Here is a 17,942-nt window from a genome sequence, read left to right as displayed (position 1 = left end):
GTGAAAGACTTGTGCAATAACAAATAAGGACCTTTCTCTTCAAACTCCTTCACAACTTGGATCATTAGGTCTTGGTAGTAGGACTCTCCTCTGTTGACGATGCGAATATCCAGACAGTCATAAATTTTCTGAAATTCTTGAAGTGTAAAAAAATAAATAAAAATTAAATTAACTAAAGCATATTTTTATCAAACTAAATAAAGTGATTTGACCCTTTGACCATGGTACGTTTGGTCTTACTGTCCAGTCTAAATTTAACTGAAAACAACTTTCTAATTTCATAGTGTAGCCTGGTGAATTTTAGATGTTTTTTGTTTTTGAATTATTGTTTAGGACCTGTTATCGCATGTGCAGTATGGCCTAGCCTGTTCATGTGTACATGAATATCTAAGATGTGTAATTATTAGGACCTGCAATCATCTGTGCTGCTAAACATGTTCTTTATGGAATTGTATATATGTGAATTAAAAGCAAGTTTGTGTGAAAATTTGGTAACCTGTTCTGTGACTATGGTGGAACTCTGAATGACATATAATAAGGTGTCAAAATGAAAAAGTAACTAAGGCAAATGAAGCAACTAGGGAACAAAGAATATGGCTGTGAATAAGACCTGTAACTATTATTGTTATTATTATTTTTTTTTATTTATATGGAGCCACAGCGCCTAACAAAATACATAACCAAATGAGCAAAATAAGAAAATTACTTACAGTACAAGACAATGTAGGACAAGTACATAGTATATAAACATAGCTGCATCAGGGGGACAGGACACTGAAATAATCTTCAGTGTGGGAGAAACTGAGGATTAGGCGCTGCTGTATGGAGTAAAAAATAGTTTAGAGAGGGAAAAGCGCATGAGGGGAGAGGGCTTTGCTCGCGAGAGGCAGATAGACAGGGGTGACTATGGGGTAGAAGTGAGCATGTAAGAGAGGGTTCGGATGAGAGATAAGGAATTGTGTCTTCAGAGCCAGTTTTGTAGCGAGGTGGAGGGTCTCACAAGGAGAGGTAGGGAATTCCAGAGGCAAGGAGAACCACGGCCAACATCTTGGAGGCAGGAAGTAATCAGTTGTCAGGAGAGGCGGCATGTATTTGTGGAGTGAAGAGGTCGGTGCAGTGTAAAGGGTGATAAGGTCAGATATGTAAATGGGAGAGGAATGGATGAGGGCTTTGTTAGCAAGTGTAAGATGCGTGAATTGGATACGGAAGGGGAAGGGGAGCAGGTGAAGGGCTTGTAAGAGAGGGTAGGTAAACATAGTATGTTTGGAGAGGAACATAAGCTGGGTAGCAACACTGAGGATAGATTGGAGTGGAGAGAGACATTTGTCAGGGAGGCCAGACTGTAGATTACAGTAGTCCAATCTGGAGATGACCAGTGAGTGGATGGGGGTTTTAGTAGCATCCAGAGTGAGAAAGGGCCTGATCCTGGAAATATTTTTGAGATGGAAATTGCTCATCTGTGAGAGGTACTGAATGTGTGGTTTGAAGGAGGGGGAGGAGTCAAGGATAACTCCAAGGCTGCATACTTGAGAGCTAGAGGAGATAGTTATGCCATCAATAGATAGTGAAATTTTGGGAGGTAAAGTTATGCTGGAGGGCAGGAAGAGCAGATATAACATTTGCAAAGTGAGTTAGATTTGGGTGGGTTATTTTGTTTCTGTGCAGGGTAAATACTGGCTGCTTTATTTTTACACTGCAATTTAGATTCCAGTTTGAACACCCCTGCCCAAATCTAACTCTCTGCACATGTTATATCTGCCCCCCTCCACCCCACCCCTTCCACTGCAGTGCACATGGTTTTGCCCAACTGCTAACAAATTTGCTGCTGCAGGTAACTCTGAATTAGGCCCATGGCATATAGAACATGTCTGTAAGTAATTAATTAATTATGAAATGATTCATTTCTGTAAGTAAATAATGGAATCCAAAACTTTTATTTTATGAAATTACATGTGAGGCCACTGGGGTATTCTGGAAGCCTTGCGATATAGAGGCGCACCAGGAGTGAGAGCACTTTAAATCACAAATTCGTTCTCCTTTTGCTGCAGGAGGGTTTCGTTTTTTTTTGTTTTTTTTAGCTGATCAAACTTCACAAAACACAAGATAAGCGCAATAAAAAGGGCAAGGAAGCACAATGTCCTCCTACACATAAAACATCACATGTAAACTCAATCCAATCATGGAAAAGTAGAATGGGTTAGTTTCTCTTCTTGGTCCAACTAAGTTAAATGGATCATTTTGGCCCAATTTGAACCTGAACAGGTTCAAGCTGGATTATTGGAGGTCTGTATAAACAACCTGAACAGAACGAGTTCATGGTGTTCATGTACAAAAGACAACTGAAGCCCATTTTCCCAACACAGCTGAAATTTGTCTGACTCTCTCTAAGGCATTACTTTCTCCACCTGCCACTACAAAACGACAGTTTCAGTGCGCATTAGATACGGTATGTGCAGTACTATATTCTGGAAAAATATGTTCAGGAACTACAGGTCTGGGCGTGGAACTATTAAAAAAAGTGAAAGATAGACGGATTTTATTTTTTTACACAAGAAGGTACTCAAAATAGACTTTAAAATAAAACTTATCTCATGGAAAATGTATTTTGGCCCAAGAGAGGCTCAAGAACCCAGGCCCTGATTATATCATATTTAATGAGAGATTCAGGAATGGAGTTCTTGCTGAAAAATAGCACTGGGTATGTGTTTTACATCTAAAATTATGTTGTTTAATCTAATGTAAAGCAAGCACATAACTGATAAAGCTTGCATGTTGCACGCTTGTAGCAATACACTGACAGCATCAATAGGCACACTATGTAAGGTTACCATTCCGAGATACGTCGCAGATCAGGTTCCATGCCTTGATGATATCCGGCCTTTTGCTTTGCAGTTGCACCACACATTGATATGCCCTTTTTTTAAATTCCTCATCTTCATCAAATCTCTTTTTGGATTCCTAGCAGCATAAATGTAACAAATCTATGTGAGAGGCACATCCATTTACAACACATGACAAAGCTTGCATACATTCAAATACCTTTACAGCAAACTACAGCAGAGCTTCAATTATTGAAACTATTTGGGACGGAGGTGAGTGTACATACTGTACGTGGACACGTATTATAACTATAACATAAAATGTGGGGTACCTATCTCTCATTTGAGTATGTGAATCGTCTACTGAGGGTTTGGGCAGAATGTGTAATGGCTAGTGTCTCACCACGGCCCAAATTGTGTGGAGTATGTATATTCTCCCCATGCTTGTGTGGGCTTCCTCCCGGTGCTCTGTTTCTCCCACACTCCCAAAAGTATACTGGTAAGTTAATTGTCTCTTGACAAAAGCTAACCCTTAGTGGCTGATTCGGAGGTGGAGTAAAGTAAAAATAGGATTTTAATACCTACCGGTAAATCCTTTTCTCATAGTCCATAGATGGGGTCCAAAGGAGCCGGTGCACTTTAAATTTGCTTTTACCAAGGTGAATAATTTTCTCTAGCATCTATAAGGGATATTGGGGACAGATTAGTACGATGGGGTATAGACTGGTCCAAAGGAGTCAGTGCACTTTAAATTTCTTCAACTGGGTGTGCTGGCTTCTCCCCTCTATGCCCCTCCCACAGGCAGTTATAGGTAAAAACAGTGCCCGAAGGAGAAAGGACATACTCGAAAGAGGAATTGAACAACAAGGAGTGGTGAGATTTTTCACCAACACACCAATAACATAAACACGACCTGGCAACAAAACAGCAAAAGCTGAACAGGCAAGACCAGCAACGGCTGGCAACAAAACAGCAACAGCTGAGCAGGTAACATACAACAAACCACCTGCAGAAAGTCACTGCACTGAGGCGGGCGCCCAATATCCCTTATGGACTACGAGAAAAGGATTTACCGGTAGGTGTACAAATCTTATTTTCTTTAGCATCCATAAGGGATATTGGGGACACATTAGTACGATGGGGACGTCCAAAGCTTCCAGAACGTGCGGAGACGTTTGCAGTACCGCCTGTCCAAACTGGGTATCTTCTTTGGCCAGGGTATCAAATCTGTAGAACTTCACAAAGGTGTTCTTCCCCGACCAGGTACCAGCCCGGCATAGTTGCAGAGCCAAGACTCCACGGGCAGCCGCCCAGGAAGACCCCACAGATCTAGTACAGTGAGCCTTCAGAGACTGTGGAACAGGCAAAGCTGCGTGCTCATAGGCCTGTTGGATAGTGAGCCTAAGCCAACGAGCAACAGACTGCTTTGAAGCAGGGAAACATTTATTTTGCGCATCATACAGCACGAACAAGGAATCGCACGAACAAGGAATCCGTCTTTCTGATTCGAGCCGTTCTCTTGACATAGACATTCAAGGCTCGCACAGCATCCAATGCCTCCGGAGGAGCAGAAGTGCAAGAACTAGACGGAATTACAAGAGGTTGATTCAAATGGAACGCAGAGACGACCCTCGGCAGGAACTGCTGTCTAGAGTCCGGAGCTCTGCTCTGTCCTCGTAAAAGACCAAATACAGACTTTTACACGATAATGCCCCTAATTCTGAGACACGTCTAGCAGAAGCCAGGGCCAGTAACATCACCATCTTCCATGTGAGGTACTTGTCTTCTACCGTCATCAGAGGTTCAAACCAGGAGGACAGTAGAAAATTCAACACCACATTCAAATCCCAAGGTGCCGTGGGCGGCACAAACGGTGGTTGTATGTGAAGCACCCCTTGCAAGAAGGTCTGAACTTCTGGCAACACTGCCAATTTCTTCTGGAAGAAATGGAGAGAGATGAAATCTGGACCTTAATGGAACCCAGACGTAAGCCCCTATCCACACCAGCCTGTAGAAAACGGAGGAACTGCCCTAAATGGAACTCTGCAGGCTGATAAGTGCGTTCCCCGCACCAGGAGACATACCTCTTCCAGATATGGTGATAGTGTTTTGACGTCACAGGTTTCCTGGCCTGAACCATTGTAGCAATGACCTTTTTGGAAAAGCCCTTGTGAGCTAGGATGTTCCGCTCAACTTCCATGCCGTCAAACGAACCCGCCGTAAGTCCGGGTAGACAAACGGTCCTTGTTAAAGAAGGTCCCTTCTTAGCGACAGAGGCCAAGGGTCTTCTACGGACATGCCCAGAAGATCCGTGTACCAAGCTCTCAGGGGCAATTAGGATTGCCTGAACACCTTGATGTCTGATCCTCTTGAGCACCCGCGGGATCAACGGAATTGGAGGAAATAGGTAGACCAGCTGATACGGCCAAGGCGATGTCAGTCCATCTACTGCGCTCGCCTGAGGATCCCTGGTTCGCGAGCAATAGCAGCGAAGCTTCTTGTTGAGGCGAGACGCCATCATGTTGATTTGTGAGCAACCCCACCGGTAAAATGAACTGCTGAAACACCTGAAGGTGTAGCCCCCACTCTCCTGGTTGAAGATCGTGACGACTCAGGAAATCCGCTTCCCATTTGTCCACTCCCGGAATGAAGATCGTGGACAGCGCTTTTGCATTTCTTTCCGCCCAGAGTATCATCCTTGATGCTTCTCGCATGCAGGCCCTGCTTTTTGTCCCTGTCGATTGATGTACGCCACTGCCATGACGTTGTCCGACTGAACCTGGATCGCCCGATCCTTGAGCAAAGGAAAGGCCTGAATCAGAGCATTGTAGACTGCCCTGGAACTGAGCCCCTTGGGTGACAGCACCCCATCCTCTGAGACTTGCATCCGTCGTGAGGAGGATCCAATCCTGAATCCAACCAGGAGGTTGGAAGACTGCAGCCACCACAGGAGTGAATTCCTGGCCTGAGGTGACAGTTGAATCACCCGATGCATCTGAAGATGTGAACCGGACACTTGCTCAGGACATCCAATTGAAATGTTCTGGCGTGGAACCTTCCATACTGGATTGCCTTGTACAAGGCCACCATTTTTCCCAACAATCTTATGCAAAGATGGATGGATATTCAAGTAGGTCGGAGAACCATGCGGACCATCTCCTGGAGTGTTCTCGCTTTGTCCTCTGGAAGGAACACTTTCTGTGCCACAGTATCCAGGATCATTCCCAGGAACAGGAGCCGCTGAGATGGCTCCAGGTGGGACTTCTGTAAATTGAGGATCCACCCATGGTGAGACAGAAGCTGGATAGTGCGATCTATATGGAGCAATAGAAGCTCCCTGGATTTTGCCTTTATCAGGAGATCGTCCAGGTAAGGGACAATCGTGACCCCCTGGACTCGGAGCTGGAACATCATCTCCGCCATCACCTTCGTGAACACCCTTGGAGCTGTAGACAGGCCAAAGGGTAACGCCTGGAACTGGTAGTGAATGTTCAGCAGGGCAAACCTCAGATAAGCCTGATGAGGAGGCCAAATCGGGATATGGATGGGCGTCCTTGATATCCAGGGATACCAGGAATCCCTGTTCTTCCAGACCTGCAATCACTGCTTGCAAAGATTCTATCTTGAACTTGAAAACCTTTAGGTAAGGGTTCAAGGACGTCAGATTCAAAATGGGTCTTACCGACCTGTCTGGTTTCGGCACTACAAACAGACTGGAGTAGTAACTTTGCCCTTGTTGCTGCAGTGGTACTGGAACAATGACTTGTGACTGAGCTAACTTGTTGATGGCCAGCAGCAGCGTAGCCCGCGTATCCTCCAAAGCTGGTAAGCTTGATTTGAAAAACCGTTGGGGAGGAGCACTGTCGAACTCCAGCTTGTATCCTTGAGATATGAGTTCTCTGACACAGGAATCCTGGCAGGAGCTTTCCCAGATGTGGCTGAAGTGACGTAATCGAGTTCCCACCTCGAGATCCCCTCGAGGTGGGCGTGCACCATCATGCTGAGGTTTTAGTGTAAGCTGAACTGATGTTCTGTTCCTGAGAGCCGGCACTGGCTGGTTTCTTAGGCTTACCTCTGGTACCATTAGCCGCACTGGAGGCACCTCTGGCCCTAATCGAAATCTGGTGGACCGAAAGGACTGAGTAGACGGCGCCGGATAGGTCCTTCTAGCTGGCGGGGCCCCAGAGGGGAGAATTGTGGATTTCCCAGCAGTAACCTTAGAGATCCATGCATCCAGTTCTCCCCCGAAGAGCCATTCCCCTGAAAAGGGAAGAGACTCTACATTGCGCTTGGATTCTGCGTCCACAACCCACTGACGCAACCACCAGGCCCTGCGTGCTAACACTGCCATAGCAGTGGTCCTAGCATTGATATTGCCTATCTCCTTGAGAGAGTCACACAGGACACGTGCAGTGTCCTGAATGTGTTTTAGGAGAGTCACTGTAGTAACCAGGGACATATCCCCTGAGAGGCCCTCCTGAATCTGAGTAGCCCACATATGAATGGCATGTGTCATCCAGCAACCTGCAATGACCGGTCTCTGTGATACACCTGCTGCAGTGTAGATAGACTTCAGTGTAGTCTCAACTTTTCTATCCCCAGGGTCCTTTGTGGTAAAGGAGCCCCGGGCAGGCAGTACCGCCCTTCCTAAAGAGGCGAGAGACTGATATGTCCACAGCTGGGGGTACTTACCAGAATTTCCTGCCTTCAGGAGCAAATGGGAAAGTGTGCAAAAACAGTTTGGACACCTGGTATTTTTTGTCTGGATTTTTCCAGGCTAACTTAAATAGGTCCTCTAATTCAGTAGAAGCAGGGAAAGTGACAGTTTGTTTTGTGTGAGGAAAAACGACTGCTTTGTCGCAGGGATAGCCAGAATGAGGGGTTCAATACCCTGTGCTGAAGGGGGATCCCCACCAATGGGGTCCACGTCATCCCCATCCTTTTGTATTTCTTCATCAGAATCTGAGAATAAGGCAGGCAAACCACGTATTTGTGGACCTGAAGAGATGGGGTGATGGGGGACATTTGCCCTAGCAGCCAGGTCTGCAACAGCCTGCTGTAATTGCTGAGTTTTATATACATTTGCAGTGAGCCGAGATGACATATCAGACATCATAGTTTTGACTGCACCTAGCCAGGAAGGCTCTGGACCCTCCCCCCACAGCCTCCTCAATGAGTTGTGAGGACTGACTGCATTGTTCACATGAAATGGAGCCAGATGATAGAGGGGAGAATCTGGTGTTATACACTGCACAACTTCTATTTTACCATGATTGCAAAAACAATACAGCCATACACATACACACAGGGCATAATTTAGACCTGATCGTAGCAGCAATTTTGTTAGCAGATGGGCAAAACCATGTGCACTGCAGGGGAGGCAGATATAACATGTGCAGAGAGAGTTAGAATTGGGTGGGTTATATTGTTTCTGTGCATGGTAAATACTGGCTGCTTTATTTTTTCACTGCAATTTAGATTTCAGTCTGAACACACCACACCCAAATCTAACTCTCTCTACATGTTATATCTGCCTCCCCTGCAGTGCACATGGTTTTGCCCATTTGCTAACAAAACTGCTGCTACGATCAGGTCTGAATTACCCCCATAGACAAGTAAAATGCAAGTCGGCCCTTACTGTATGTGAGGGGGAGACAAGAGAGAAGGTACCAGCACACCCAAACCACCTAGCACCAGTGAGGCTGGTAGTTGTTGTATTCAGTGAAACACTGTATATGTTATATTATAGACATATATATTGCCCATGGGACACAGAATGTGCACAATAGCGGCTTTCCTCCTGAGATACACCCTGTACCAAGTTTCCAGCGTGTTCCTGCTTGTCTGGAGGAGCTGTGTGTGCTACCTGCTGCTGTATGCAGAGGAAGGCGCCAAAATGCCGCTGAGCCTGCTCTGAGGAAGCTCCACCCCCTGTAATGGCACCGGAGCTTCAGGGTTATTTATACTGGCAATGTCTCTCAAACAGTTTAAAATATAACATAAATGCGAGTTTTCACTAAACCGCTGCCAGTGTACACAGGGGGCTATAGCGGGTCCCCCCAGGAGGGTCCCGTATGCCTCCCCTGTGTTTCAGCCACACCTTGAACAGGGGGACCCCCCTAGCGGAGCCCCCAGTTTGTACTCACCACCAATGTCACCTTCAGGCTAATGTTAGAGGTGTGCGGAGTGCTGCGATTGAGACAGCCAAGGTGCAGTGCCCCGCTGAACAAACAACCTCTCGGGACGGTGGTACTACAGCAGGGATGCGGCTCTGACACCTCGCAAGGCCGGTGACCGTCCCCCACCCTAACTCCCACGGTGCGGGTATGCTGTTGCCCAAACAGCATACTGAAATAAGTAAAAGTTTAAATTAAATTGAAGAAAAACCCTGGAGCTTGCAGAGTGTGCATCCGCTGCCTGTGGGAGGGGGCATAGAGGGGAGGAGCCAGCACACCCAGTTGAAGAAAATAAGAATTTACTTACCGATAATTCTATTTCTCATAGTCCGTAGTGGATGCTGGGAACTCCGTAAGGACCATGGGGAATAGCGGCTCCGCAGGAGACTGGGCACAAATAGAAAGCTTTAGTACTACCTGGTGTGCACTGGCTCCTCCCCCTATGACCCTCCTCCAAGCCTCAGTTAGGATACTGTGCCCGGACGAGCGTACACAATAAGGAAGGATTTTGAATCCCGGGTAAGACTCATACCAGCCACACCAATCACACCGTATAACTTGTGATCTGAACCCAGTTAACAGTATGATAAACAGAGGAGCCTCTAGAAAAGATGGCTCACTACAACAATAACCCGATTTAGTTAACAATAACTATGTACAAGTATTGCAGACAATCCGCACTTGGGATGGGCGCCCAGCATCCACTACGGACTATGAGAAATAGAATTATCGGTAAGTAAATTCTTATTTTCTCTGACGTCCTAGTGGATGCTGGGAACTCCGTAAGGACCATGGGGATTATACCAAAGCTCCCAAACGGGCGGGAGAGTGCGGATGACTCTGCAGCACCGAATGAGAGAACTCCAGGTCCTCCTCAGCCAGGGTATCAAATTTGTAGAATTTAGCAAACGTGTTTGCCCCTGACCAAGTAGCTGCTCGGCAAAGTTGTAAAGCCGAGACCCCTCGGGCGGCCGCCCAAGATGAGCCCACTTTCCGTGTGGAATGGGCTTTTACAGATTTTGGCTGTGGCAGGCCTGCCACAGAATGTGCAAGCTGAATTGTACTACAAATCCAACGAGCAATAGTCTGCTTAGAAGCAGGAGCACCGAGCTTGTTGGGTGCATACAGAATAAACAGCGAGTCAGATTTTCTGACTCCAGCCGTCCTGGAAACATATATTTTCAGGGCCCTGACTACGTCCAGCAACTTGGAGTCCTCCAAGTCCCTAGTAGCCACAGGTACCACAATAGGCTGGTTCAGGTGAAACGCTGAAACCACCTTAGGGAGAAATTGAGGACGAGTCCTCAATTCTGCCCTATCCGTATGAAAAATTAGGTAAGGGCTTTTATAGGATAAAGCCGCCAATTCTGACACGCGCCTGGCTGAAGCCAGGGCCAATAGCATTACCACTTTCCATGTGAGATATTTTAAGTCCACAGTGGTGAGTGGTTCAAACCAATGTGATTTTAGGAACCCCAAAACCACATTGAGATCCCAAGGTGCCACTGGAGGCACAAAAGGAGGCTGTATATGCAGCACCCCTTTGACAAACGTCTGAACTTCAGGAACTGAAGCCAGTTCTTTTTGGAAGAAGATAGACAGGACCGAAATTTGAACCTTAATGGACCCTAATTTTAGGCCCATAGACAGTCCTGTTTGCAGGAAATGCAGGAAACGACCCAGTTGAAATTCCTCTGTAGGGGCCTTCCTGGCCTCGCACCACGCAACATATTTACGCCAAATACGGTGATAATGCTGCACGGTTACATCCTTCCTGGCTTTGATCAGGGTAGGGATGACTTCATCCGGAATGCCTTTTTCCTTCAGGATCCGGCGTTCAACCGCCATGCCGTCAAACGCAGCCGCGGTAAGTCTTGGAACAGACCGGGTCCCTGCTGGAGCAGGTCCCTTCGTAGAGGTAGAGGCCACGGGTCCTCCGTGAGCATCTCTTGAAGTTCCGGGTACCAAGTCCTTCTTGGCCAATCCGGAGCCACGAGTATAGTCCTTACTCCTCTCCTTCTTATGATTCTCAGTACCTTGGGTATGAGAGGCAGAGGAGGGAACACATACACTGACTGGTACACCCACGGTGTTACCAGAGCGTCCACAGCTATTGCCTGAGGGTCCCGTGACCTGGCGCAATACCTGTCTAGTTTTTTGTTGAGGCGTGACGCCATCATGTCCACCTTTGGTTTTTCCCAACGGTTCACAATCATGTGGAAAACTTCTGGGTGAAGTCCCCACTCTCCCGGGTGGAGGTCGTGCCTGCTGAGGAAGTCTGCTTCCCAGTTGTCCACTCCCGGAATGAACACTGCTGACAGTGCTATCACATGATTTTCCGCCCAGCGAAGAATCCTTGCAACTTCTGTCATTGCCCTCCTGCTTCTTGTGCCGCCCTGTCTGTTTACGTGGGCGACTGCCGTGATGTTGTCCGACTGGATCAGCACCGGCTGACCTTGAAGCAGAGGTCTTGCTAGGCTTAGAGCATTGTAGATGGCCCTTAGCTCCAGGATATTTATGTGAAGTGATGTCTCCAGGCTTGACCACAAGCCCTGGAAATTTCTTCCCTGTGTGACTGCTCCCCAGCCTCACAGGCTGGCATCCGTGGTCACCAGGACCCAGTCCTGAATGCCGAATCTGCGGCCCTCTAGAAGATGAGCACTCTGCAACCACCACAGAAGAGACACCCGTGTCCTTGGGGACAGGGTTATCCGCTGATGCATCTGAAGATGCGATCCGGACCATTTGTCCAGCAGATCCCACCGTTCTTGCGTGGAATCTGCCGAATGGAATCGCTTCGTAGGAAGCTACCATCTTTCCCAGGACTCTTGTGCATTGATGCACTGAGACTTGCCCTGGTTTCAGGAGGTTTCTGACTAGGTCGGATAACTCCCTGGCTTTTTCTTCCGGAAGGAACACCTTTTTCTGGACTGTGTCCAGAATCATCCCTAGGAACAGAAGACGTGTTGTCGGAATCAGCTGCGATTTTGGGATATTTAGAATCCAGCCGTGCTGCCGTAGCACTACTTGAGATAGGGCTACTCCGACTACTAACTGTTCTCTGGATCTTGCTCTTATCAGGAGATCGTCCAAGTAAGGGATAATTAAAACGCCTTTTCTTCGAAGAAGAATCATCATTTCGGCCATTACCTTGGTAAAGACCCGAGGTGCCGTGGATAATCCAAACGGCAGCGTCTGAAACTGATAGTGACAGTTTTCTACCACAAACCTGAGGTACCCTTGATGAGAAGGGTAAATGGGGACATGGAGGTAGGCATCTTTGATGTCCAGAGACACCATATAGTCCCCCTCTTCCAGGTTCGCGATCACTGCCCTGAGTGACTCCATCTTGAATTTGAACCTCTGTATGTAAGTGTTCAAAGACTTAAGATTTAAAATTGGTCTCACCGAGCCGTCCGGCTTCGGTACTACAAACAGTGTGGAATAATACCCCTTCCCTTATTGCAGGAGGGGTACCTTGATTATCACCTGCTGGGAATACAGCTTGTGAACTGCCTCCAATACTGCCTCCCTGTCGGAGGGAGACGTTGGTAAAGCAGACTTCAGGAACCGGCGAGGGGGAGACGTCTCGAACTCCAATTTGTACCCCTGAGATACTACTTGCAGGATCCAGGGGTCCACTTGCGAGTGAGCCCACTGCGCGCTGAAATTCTTGAGACGGGCCCCCACCGTGCCTGAGTCCGCTTGTAAGGCCCCAGCGTCATGCTGAGGACTTGGCAGAAGCGGGGGAGGGCTTTTGTTCCTGGGAAGTGGCTGTCTGTTGCAGTCTTTTTCCCCTTCCTCTGCCCCGGGGCAGAAAAGAGGAACCTTTTGCCCGCTTGCCCTTATGGGGACGAAAGGACTGAGCCGGATAAGACGGCGTCTTTTTATGTTGAGAGGCTACCTGGGGTAAAAATGTGGATTTCCCAGCAGTTGCCGTGGCCACCAGGTCCGATAGACCGACCCCAAATAACTCCTCCCCTTTATAAGGCAATATTTCCATATGCCGTTTAGAGTCTGCATCACCTGACCACTGTCGCGTCCATAATCCTCTTCTGGCAGAAATGGACAGCGCACTCACTCTTGAAGCCAGAGTGGAAATATCCCTCTGTGCATCTCGCATATATAGAAATGCATCTTTTAAATGCTCTATAGTCAACAATATACTGTCCCTATCCAGGGTATCAATATTTTCAGTCAGGGAATCCGACCAAGCTACCCCAGCGCTGCACATCCAGGCTGAGGCGATTGCTGGTCGCAGTATAACACCAGTATGTGTGTATATACTTTTTAGGATATTTTCCAGTTTTCTGTCACCTGGTTCTTTGAGGGTGGCCGTATCAGGAGACGGTAACGCCACTTGTTTTGATAAGCGTGTGAGCGCTTTATCCACTCTAGGGGGTGTTTCCCAACGCGCCCTAACCTCTGGCGGGAAAGGGTATAATGCCAATAACTTTTTAGAAATTATCAGTTTTTTATCGGGGGAAACCCACGCTTCATCACACACCTCATTTAATTCGTCTGATTCAGGAAAAACTACAGGTAGTTTTTTCACACCCCACATAATACCCTTTTTAGTGGTACTTGCAGTATCAGAAATGTTTAACACCTCTCTCATTGCCGTGATCATGTAACGTGTGGCCCTACTGGAAGTCACGTTTGTCTCCTCACCGTCGACACTGGAGTCAGTATCCGTGTCGACGTCAGTATCCACCACCTGAGGTAACGGCCTTTTTAGAGCCCCTGATGGTTTCTGAGACGCCTGGACAGGGACTAGCTGATTAGTCGGCTGTCTCATGTCATCAACCGTCTTTTGTAAGGAGCTGACACTGTCACGTAAATCCTTCCATAAAGCCATCCACTCATGTGTCGACTCCTTAGGGGGTGACATCTCTATTATAGGCAATTGCCCCGCCTCCACATCATTTTCCTCCTCATACATGTCGACACAAACGTACCGACACACAGCACACGCACAGGGAATGCTCTGATAGAGGACAGGACCCCACTAGCCCTTTGGGGAGACAGAGGGAGAGTATGCCAGCACACACCAGAGCGCTATATATAGATATAGGGACAACCTTATATAAGTGTTTCTCCCTTATAGCTGCTGTATTGTTAATATCCCGCCAATTAGTGCCCCCCTCTCTTTTTTACCCTGTTTCTGTAGTGCAGGACTGCAGGGGAGAGTCAGGTAGACGTCCTTCCAGCGGAGCTGTGAGGGAAAATGGCGCCTGTGTGCTGAGGAGATAGGCTCCGCCCCCTTCTCGGCGGCCTTTCTCCCGCTTTTTGTGAAAATCTGGCAGGGGTTAAAATTCATCCATATAGCCCAGGAGCTATATGTGATGTATTTTTAGCCAGCCAAGGTGTTTCTATTGCTGCTCAGGGCACCCCCCCCCAGCGCCCTGCACCCTCAGTGACCGGAGTGTGAAGTGTGCTGAGAAGCAATGGCGCACAGCTGCAGTGCTGTGCGCTACCTTGTGGAAGACAGGATGTCTTCTGCCGACGATTTTCCGGACTCTTCTTGCTTCTGGCTCTGTAAGGGGGCCGGCGGCGCGGCTCTGGGACCGAGCTCCAAGGCTGGGCCTGTGATCGGTCCCTCTGGAGCTAATGGTGTCCAGTAGCCAAGAAGCCCAATCCACTCTGCACGCAGGTGAGTTCGCTTCTTCTCCCCTTAGTCCCTCGATGCAGTGAGCCTGTTGCCAGCAGGTCTCACTGAAAATAAAAAACCTAAACTAAAACTTTCACTAAGAAGCTCAGGAGAGCCCCTAGTGTGCACCCTTCTCGTTCGGGCACAAAAATCTAACTGAGGCTTGGAGGAGGGTCATAGGGGGAGGAGCCAGTGCACACCAGGTAGTACTAAAGCTTTCTATTTGTGCCCAGTCTCCTGCGGAGCCGCTATTCCCCATGGTCCTTACGGAGTTCCCAGCATCCACTAGGACGTCAGAGAAATTTAAAGTGCACTGGCTCCTTTGGACCAGTCTATACCCCATCGTACTAATCTGTCCCCAATATCCCTTATAGATGCTAGAGAAAATTTTTCACCTTGGTAAAAGCGTGTAGCACTTGCAAGTGGGCCATATTTAAAATGTGCAGAGAGATTTAGATTGGAGAGGGACGGAAATCTAAATTGCTGAGTAAAAAATAAGAATTTACTCACCGGTAATTCTATTTCTCGTAGTCCGTAGTGGATGCTGGGAACTCCGTAAGGACCATGGGGAATAGCGGGCTCCGAAGGAGGCTGGGCACTCTAGAAAGATCTTAGACTACCTGGTGTGCACTGGCTCCTCCCACTATGACCCTCCTCCAAGCCTCAGTTAGGCACTGTGCCCGGACGAGCGTACACAATAAGGAAGGATTTTGAATCCCGGGTAAGACTCATACCAGCCACACCAATCACACCGTACAACTCGTGATATGAAACACAGTTAACAGTATGAAACAATAGAGCCTCTCAACAGATGGCTCAACAATAACCCGATTTAGTTAACAATAACTATGTACAAGTATTGCAGATAAACCGCACTTGGGATGGGCGCCCAGCATCCACTACGGATTACGAGAAATAGAATTACCGGTGAGTAAATTCTTATTTTCTCTAACGTCCTAGTGGATGCTGGGAACTCCGTAAGGACCATGGGGATTATACCAAAGCTCCCAAACGGGCGGGAGAGTGCGGATGACTCTGCAGCACTGAATGAGAGAACTCCAGGTCCTCCTCAGCCAGGGTATCAAATTTGTAGAATTTTGCAAACGTGTTTGCCCCTGACCAAGTAGCTGCTCGGCAAAGTTGTAAAGCCGAGACCCCTCGGGCAGCCGCCCAAGATGAGCCCACCTTCCTTTTGGAATGGGCATTGACAGATTTTGGCTGTGGCAGGCCTGCCACAGTATGTGCAAGCTGAATTGTACTACAAATCCAACGAGCAATAGTCTGCTTAGAAGCAGGAGCACCCAGCTTATTAGGTGCATATAGGATAAACAGCGAGTCAGATTTTCTGACTCTAGCCGTTCTGGAAACATATATTTTCAGTGCCCTGACAACGTCTAGCAACTTGGAGTCCTCCAAGTCCCTAGTAGCCTAGGCACCACAATAGGCTGGTTCAGGTGAAACGCTGACACCACCTTTGGGAGAAACTGGGGACGAGTCCTCAATTCTGCCCTATCCATATGGAAAATCAAATAAGGGCTTTTACAAGACAAAGCCGCCAACTTTGATACTCGCCTGGCAGAAGCCAAGGCCAATAACATAACCACCTTCCACGTGAGATATTTCAGATCCACGGTTTTTAGTGGTTCAAACCAATGTGATTTTAAGAAACTCAACACCACGTTGAGATCCCAAGGTGCCACAGGAGGCACAAACGGGGGATGACTCTGCAGCACTCCTTTTATAAATGTCTGAACTTCAGGTACTGAAGCTAGTTCTTTTTGAAAGAAAATCGACAGAGCCGAGATCTGTACCTTAATGGAACCCAATTTAAGGCCCATAGTCACTCCTGCTTGCAGGAAATGCAGAAATCGACCTAGTTGAAATTCCTCTGTTGGGGCCCTTTCGGCCTCACACCATGCAACATATTTTCGCCATATGCGGTGATAATGAGTTGCTGTAACCTCTTTCCTGGCTTTAGTAAGCGTAGGAATGACTTCCTCCGGAATGCCCTTTTCCTTCAGGATCCGGCGCTCAACCGCCATGCCGACAAACGCAGCCGCGGTAAGTCTTGGAACAGACAGGGCCCCTGCTGCCGCAGGTCCTGTCTGAGTGGCAGAGGCCATGGGTCCTCTGATATAAATTCTTGAAGTTCTGGGTACCAAGCTCTTCTTGGCCATCCACGAGTATCGTTCTTACTCCTCGCCTTCTTATTATTCTCAGTACCTTTGGTATGAGAGGCAGAGGGGAGAACACATAAACCGACTGGTACACCCACGGTGTTACCAGAGCGTCCATAGCTATCGCCTGAGGGTCCCTTGACCCGGTGCAATATCTTTTATAGCTTTTTGTTGAGGCGGGACGCCATCATGTCCACCTGTGGCCTTTCCCAATGGTGTACAATCCTATTGGAAGACTTCTGGAGGAAGTCCCCATTCTCCCGGGTGGAGGTCGTGTCTGTTGAGAAGATCTGCTTCCCAGTTGTCCACTCCGGGAATGAACACTGCTGACAGTGCTAACACATGATTTTCCGCCTATCGGAGAATCCTTGTGGCTTCTGCCATCGCCATCCTGCTTCTTGTGCCGCCCTGTTGGTTTACATGGGCGACTGCCGTGATGTTGTCTGATTGGATCAGTACCGGCTGTTTTTGAAGCAGAGGCCTTGCCGGCCTCAGGGCATTGTAAATGGCCCTCAGGTCCAGAATATTTATGTGTAGGGAAATAACCTGACTTGACCAAAGTCCCTGGAAATTTCTTCCCTGTGTGACTGCCTCCCAGCCTCAAAGGCTGGAATCCATGGTCACTAGGACCTAGTCCTGTATGCCGAAACTGCGGCCCTCTTGAAGATGGGCACTCTGCAGCCACCACAGTAGAGATACCCTGGTCCTTGGAGACAGGGTTATCAGCCTATGCATCGGAAGATGCGATCCGGACCACTTGTCCAACAGGTCCCTCTGAAAAGTTCTTGTATGGAACCTGCCTAATGGGATTGCTTCGTAGGAAGCTACCATTTTTCCCAGGACTCGCGTGCAATGATGCACTGCTACCTATTTTGGCTTCAGGAGGTCTCTGACTAGAGATGACAACTCCTTGGCTTTCTCCTCCGGGAGAAACACTATTTCTGGTTTATGTCCAGAACCATCCCCAGGAACAGTAGACGTGTCATAGGAACCAGCTGTGACTTTGGACTGTTTAGAATCCAACCATGCTGTTGTAGCACTTTCCAAAATAGTGCTACCCCGACTACCAACTGCTCCTTGGACCTCGCCCTTATAACGAGATTGTCCAAGTACGGGATAA

At 48.0% G+C, this 17,942-nt stretch overlaps 1 protein-coding gene across 3 annotated transcripts in view; it reads right to left on the bottom strand.

Moving 5' to 3' along the window:
• Positions 1-17,942, bottom strand: part of RARS1 (arginyl-tRNA synthetase 1) — a 190,295-nt gene that overhangs the window by 45,285 nt on the left and 127,068 nt on the right. For all 3 annotated transcript variants that reach the window (XM_063928231.1, XM_063928232.1, XM_063928233.1), the window contains exons 8-9: positions 2,829-2,958; positions 32-136 (exon numbers count right to left, since the gene is read on the bottom strand). In XM_063928231.1, the coding sequence (XP_063784301.1) occupies positions 32-136; positions 2,829-2,958 (235 nt within the window). The remainder of the gene's footprint in view (positions 1-31; positions 137-2,828; positions 2,959-17,942) is intronic.

This window comes from Pseudophryne corroboree, chromosome 6 (assembly GCF_028390025.1).
Source record: "Pseudophryne corroboree isolate aPseCor3 chromosome 6, aPseCor3.hap2, whole genome shotgun sequence".
NCBI classification, from domain to species: Eukaryota; Metazoa; Chordata; class Amphibia; order Anura; family Myobatrachidae; genus Pseudophryne; species Pseudophryne corroboree.
The sequence above is the reverse complement of the archived record's forward strand: the minus strand, read 5'-3'. Positions and strand labels throughout refer to the sequence as shown.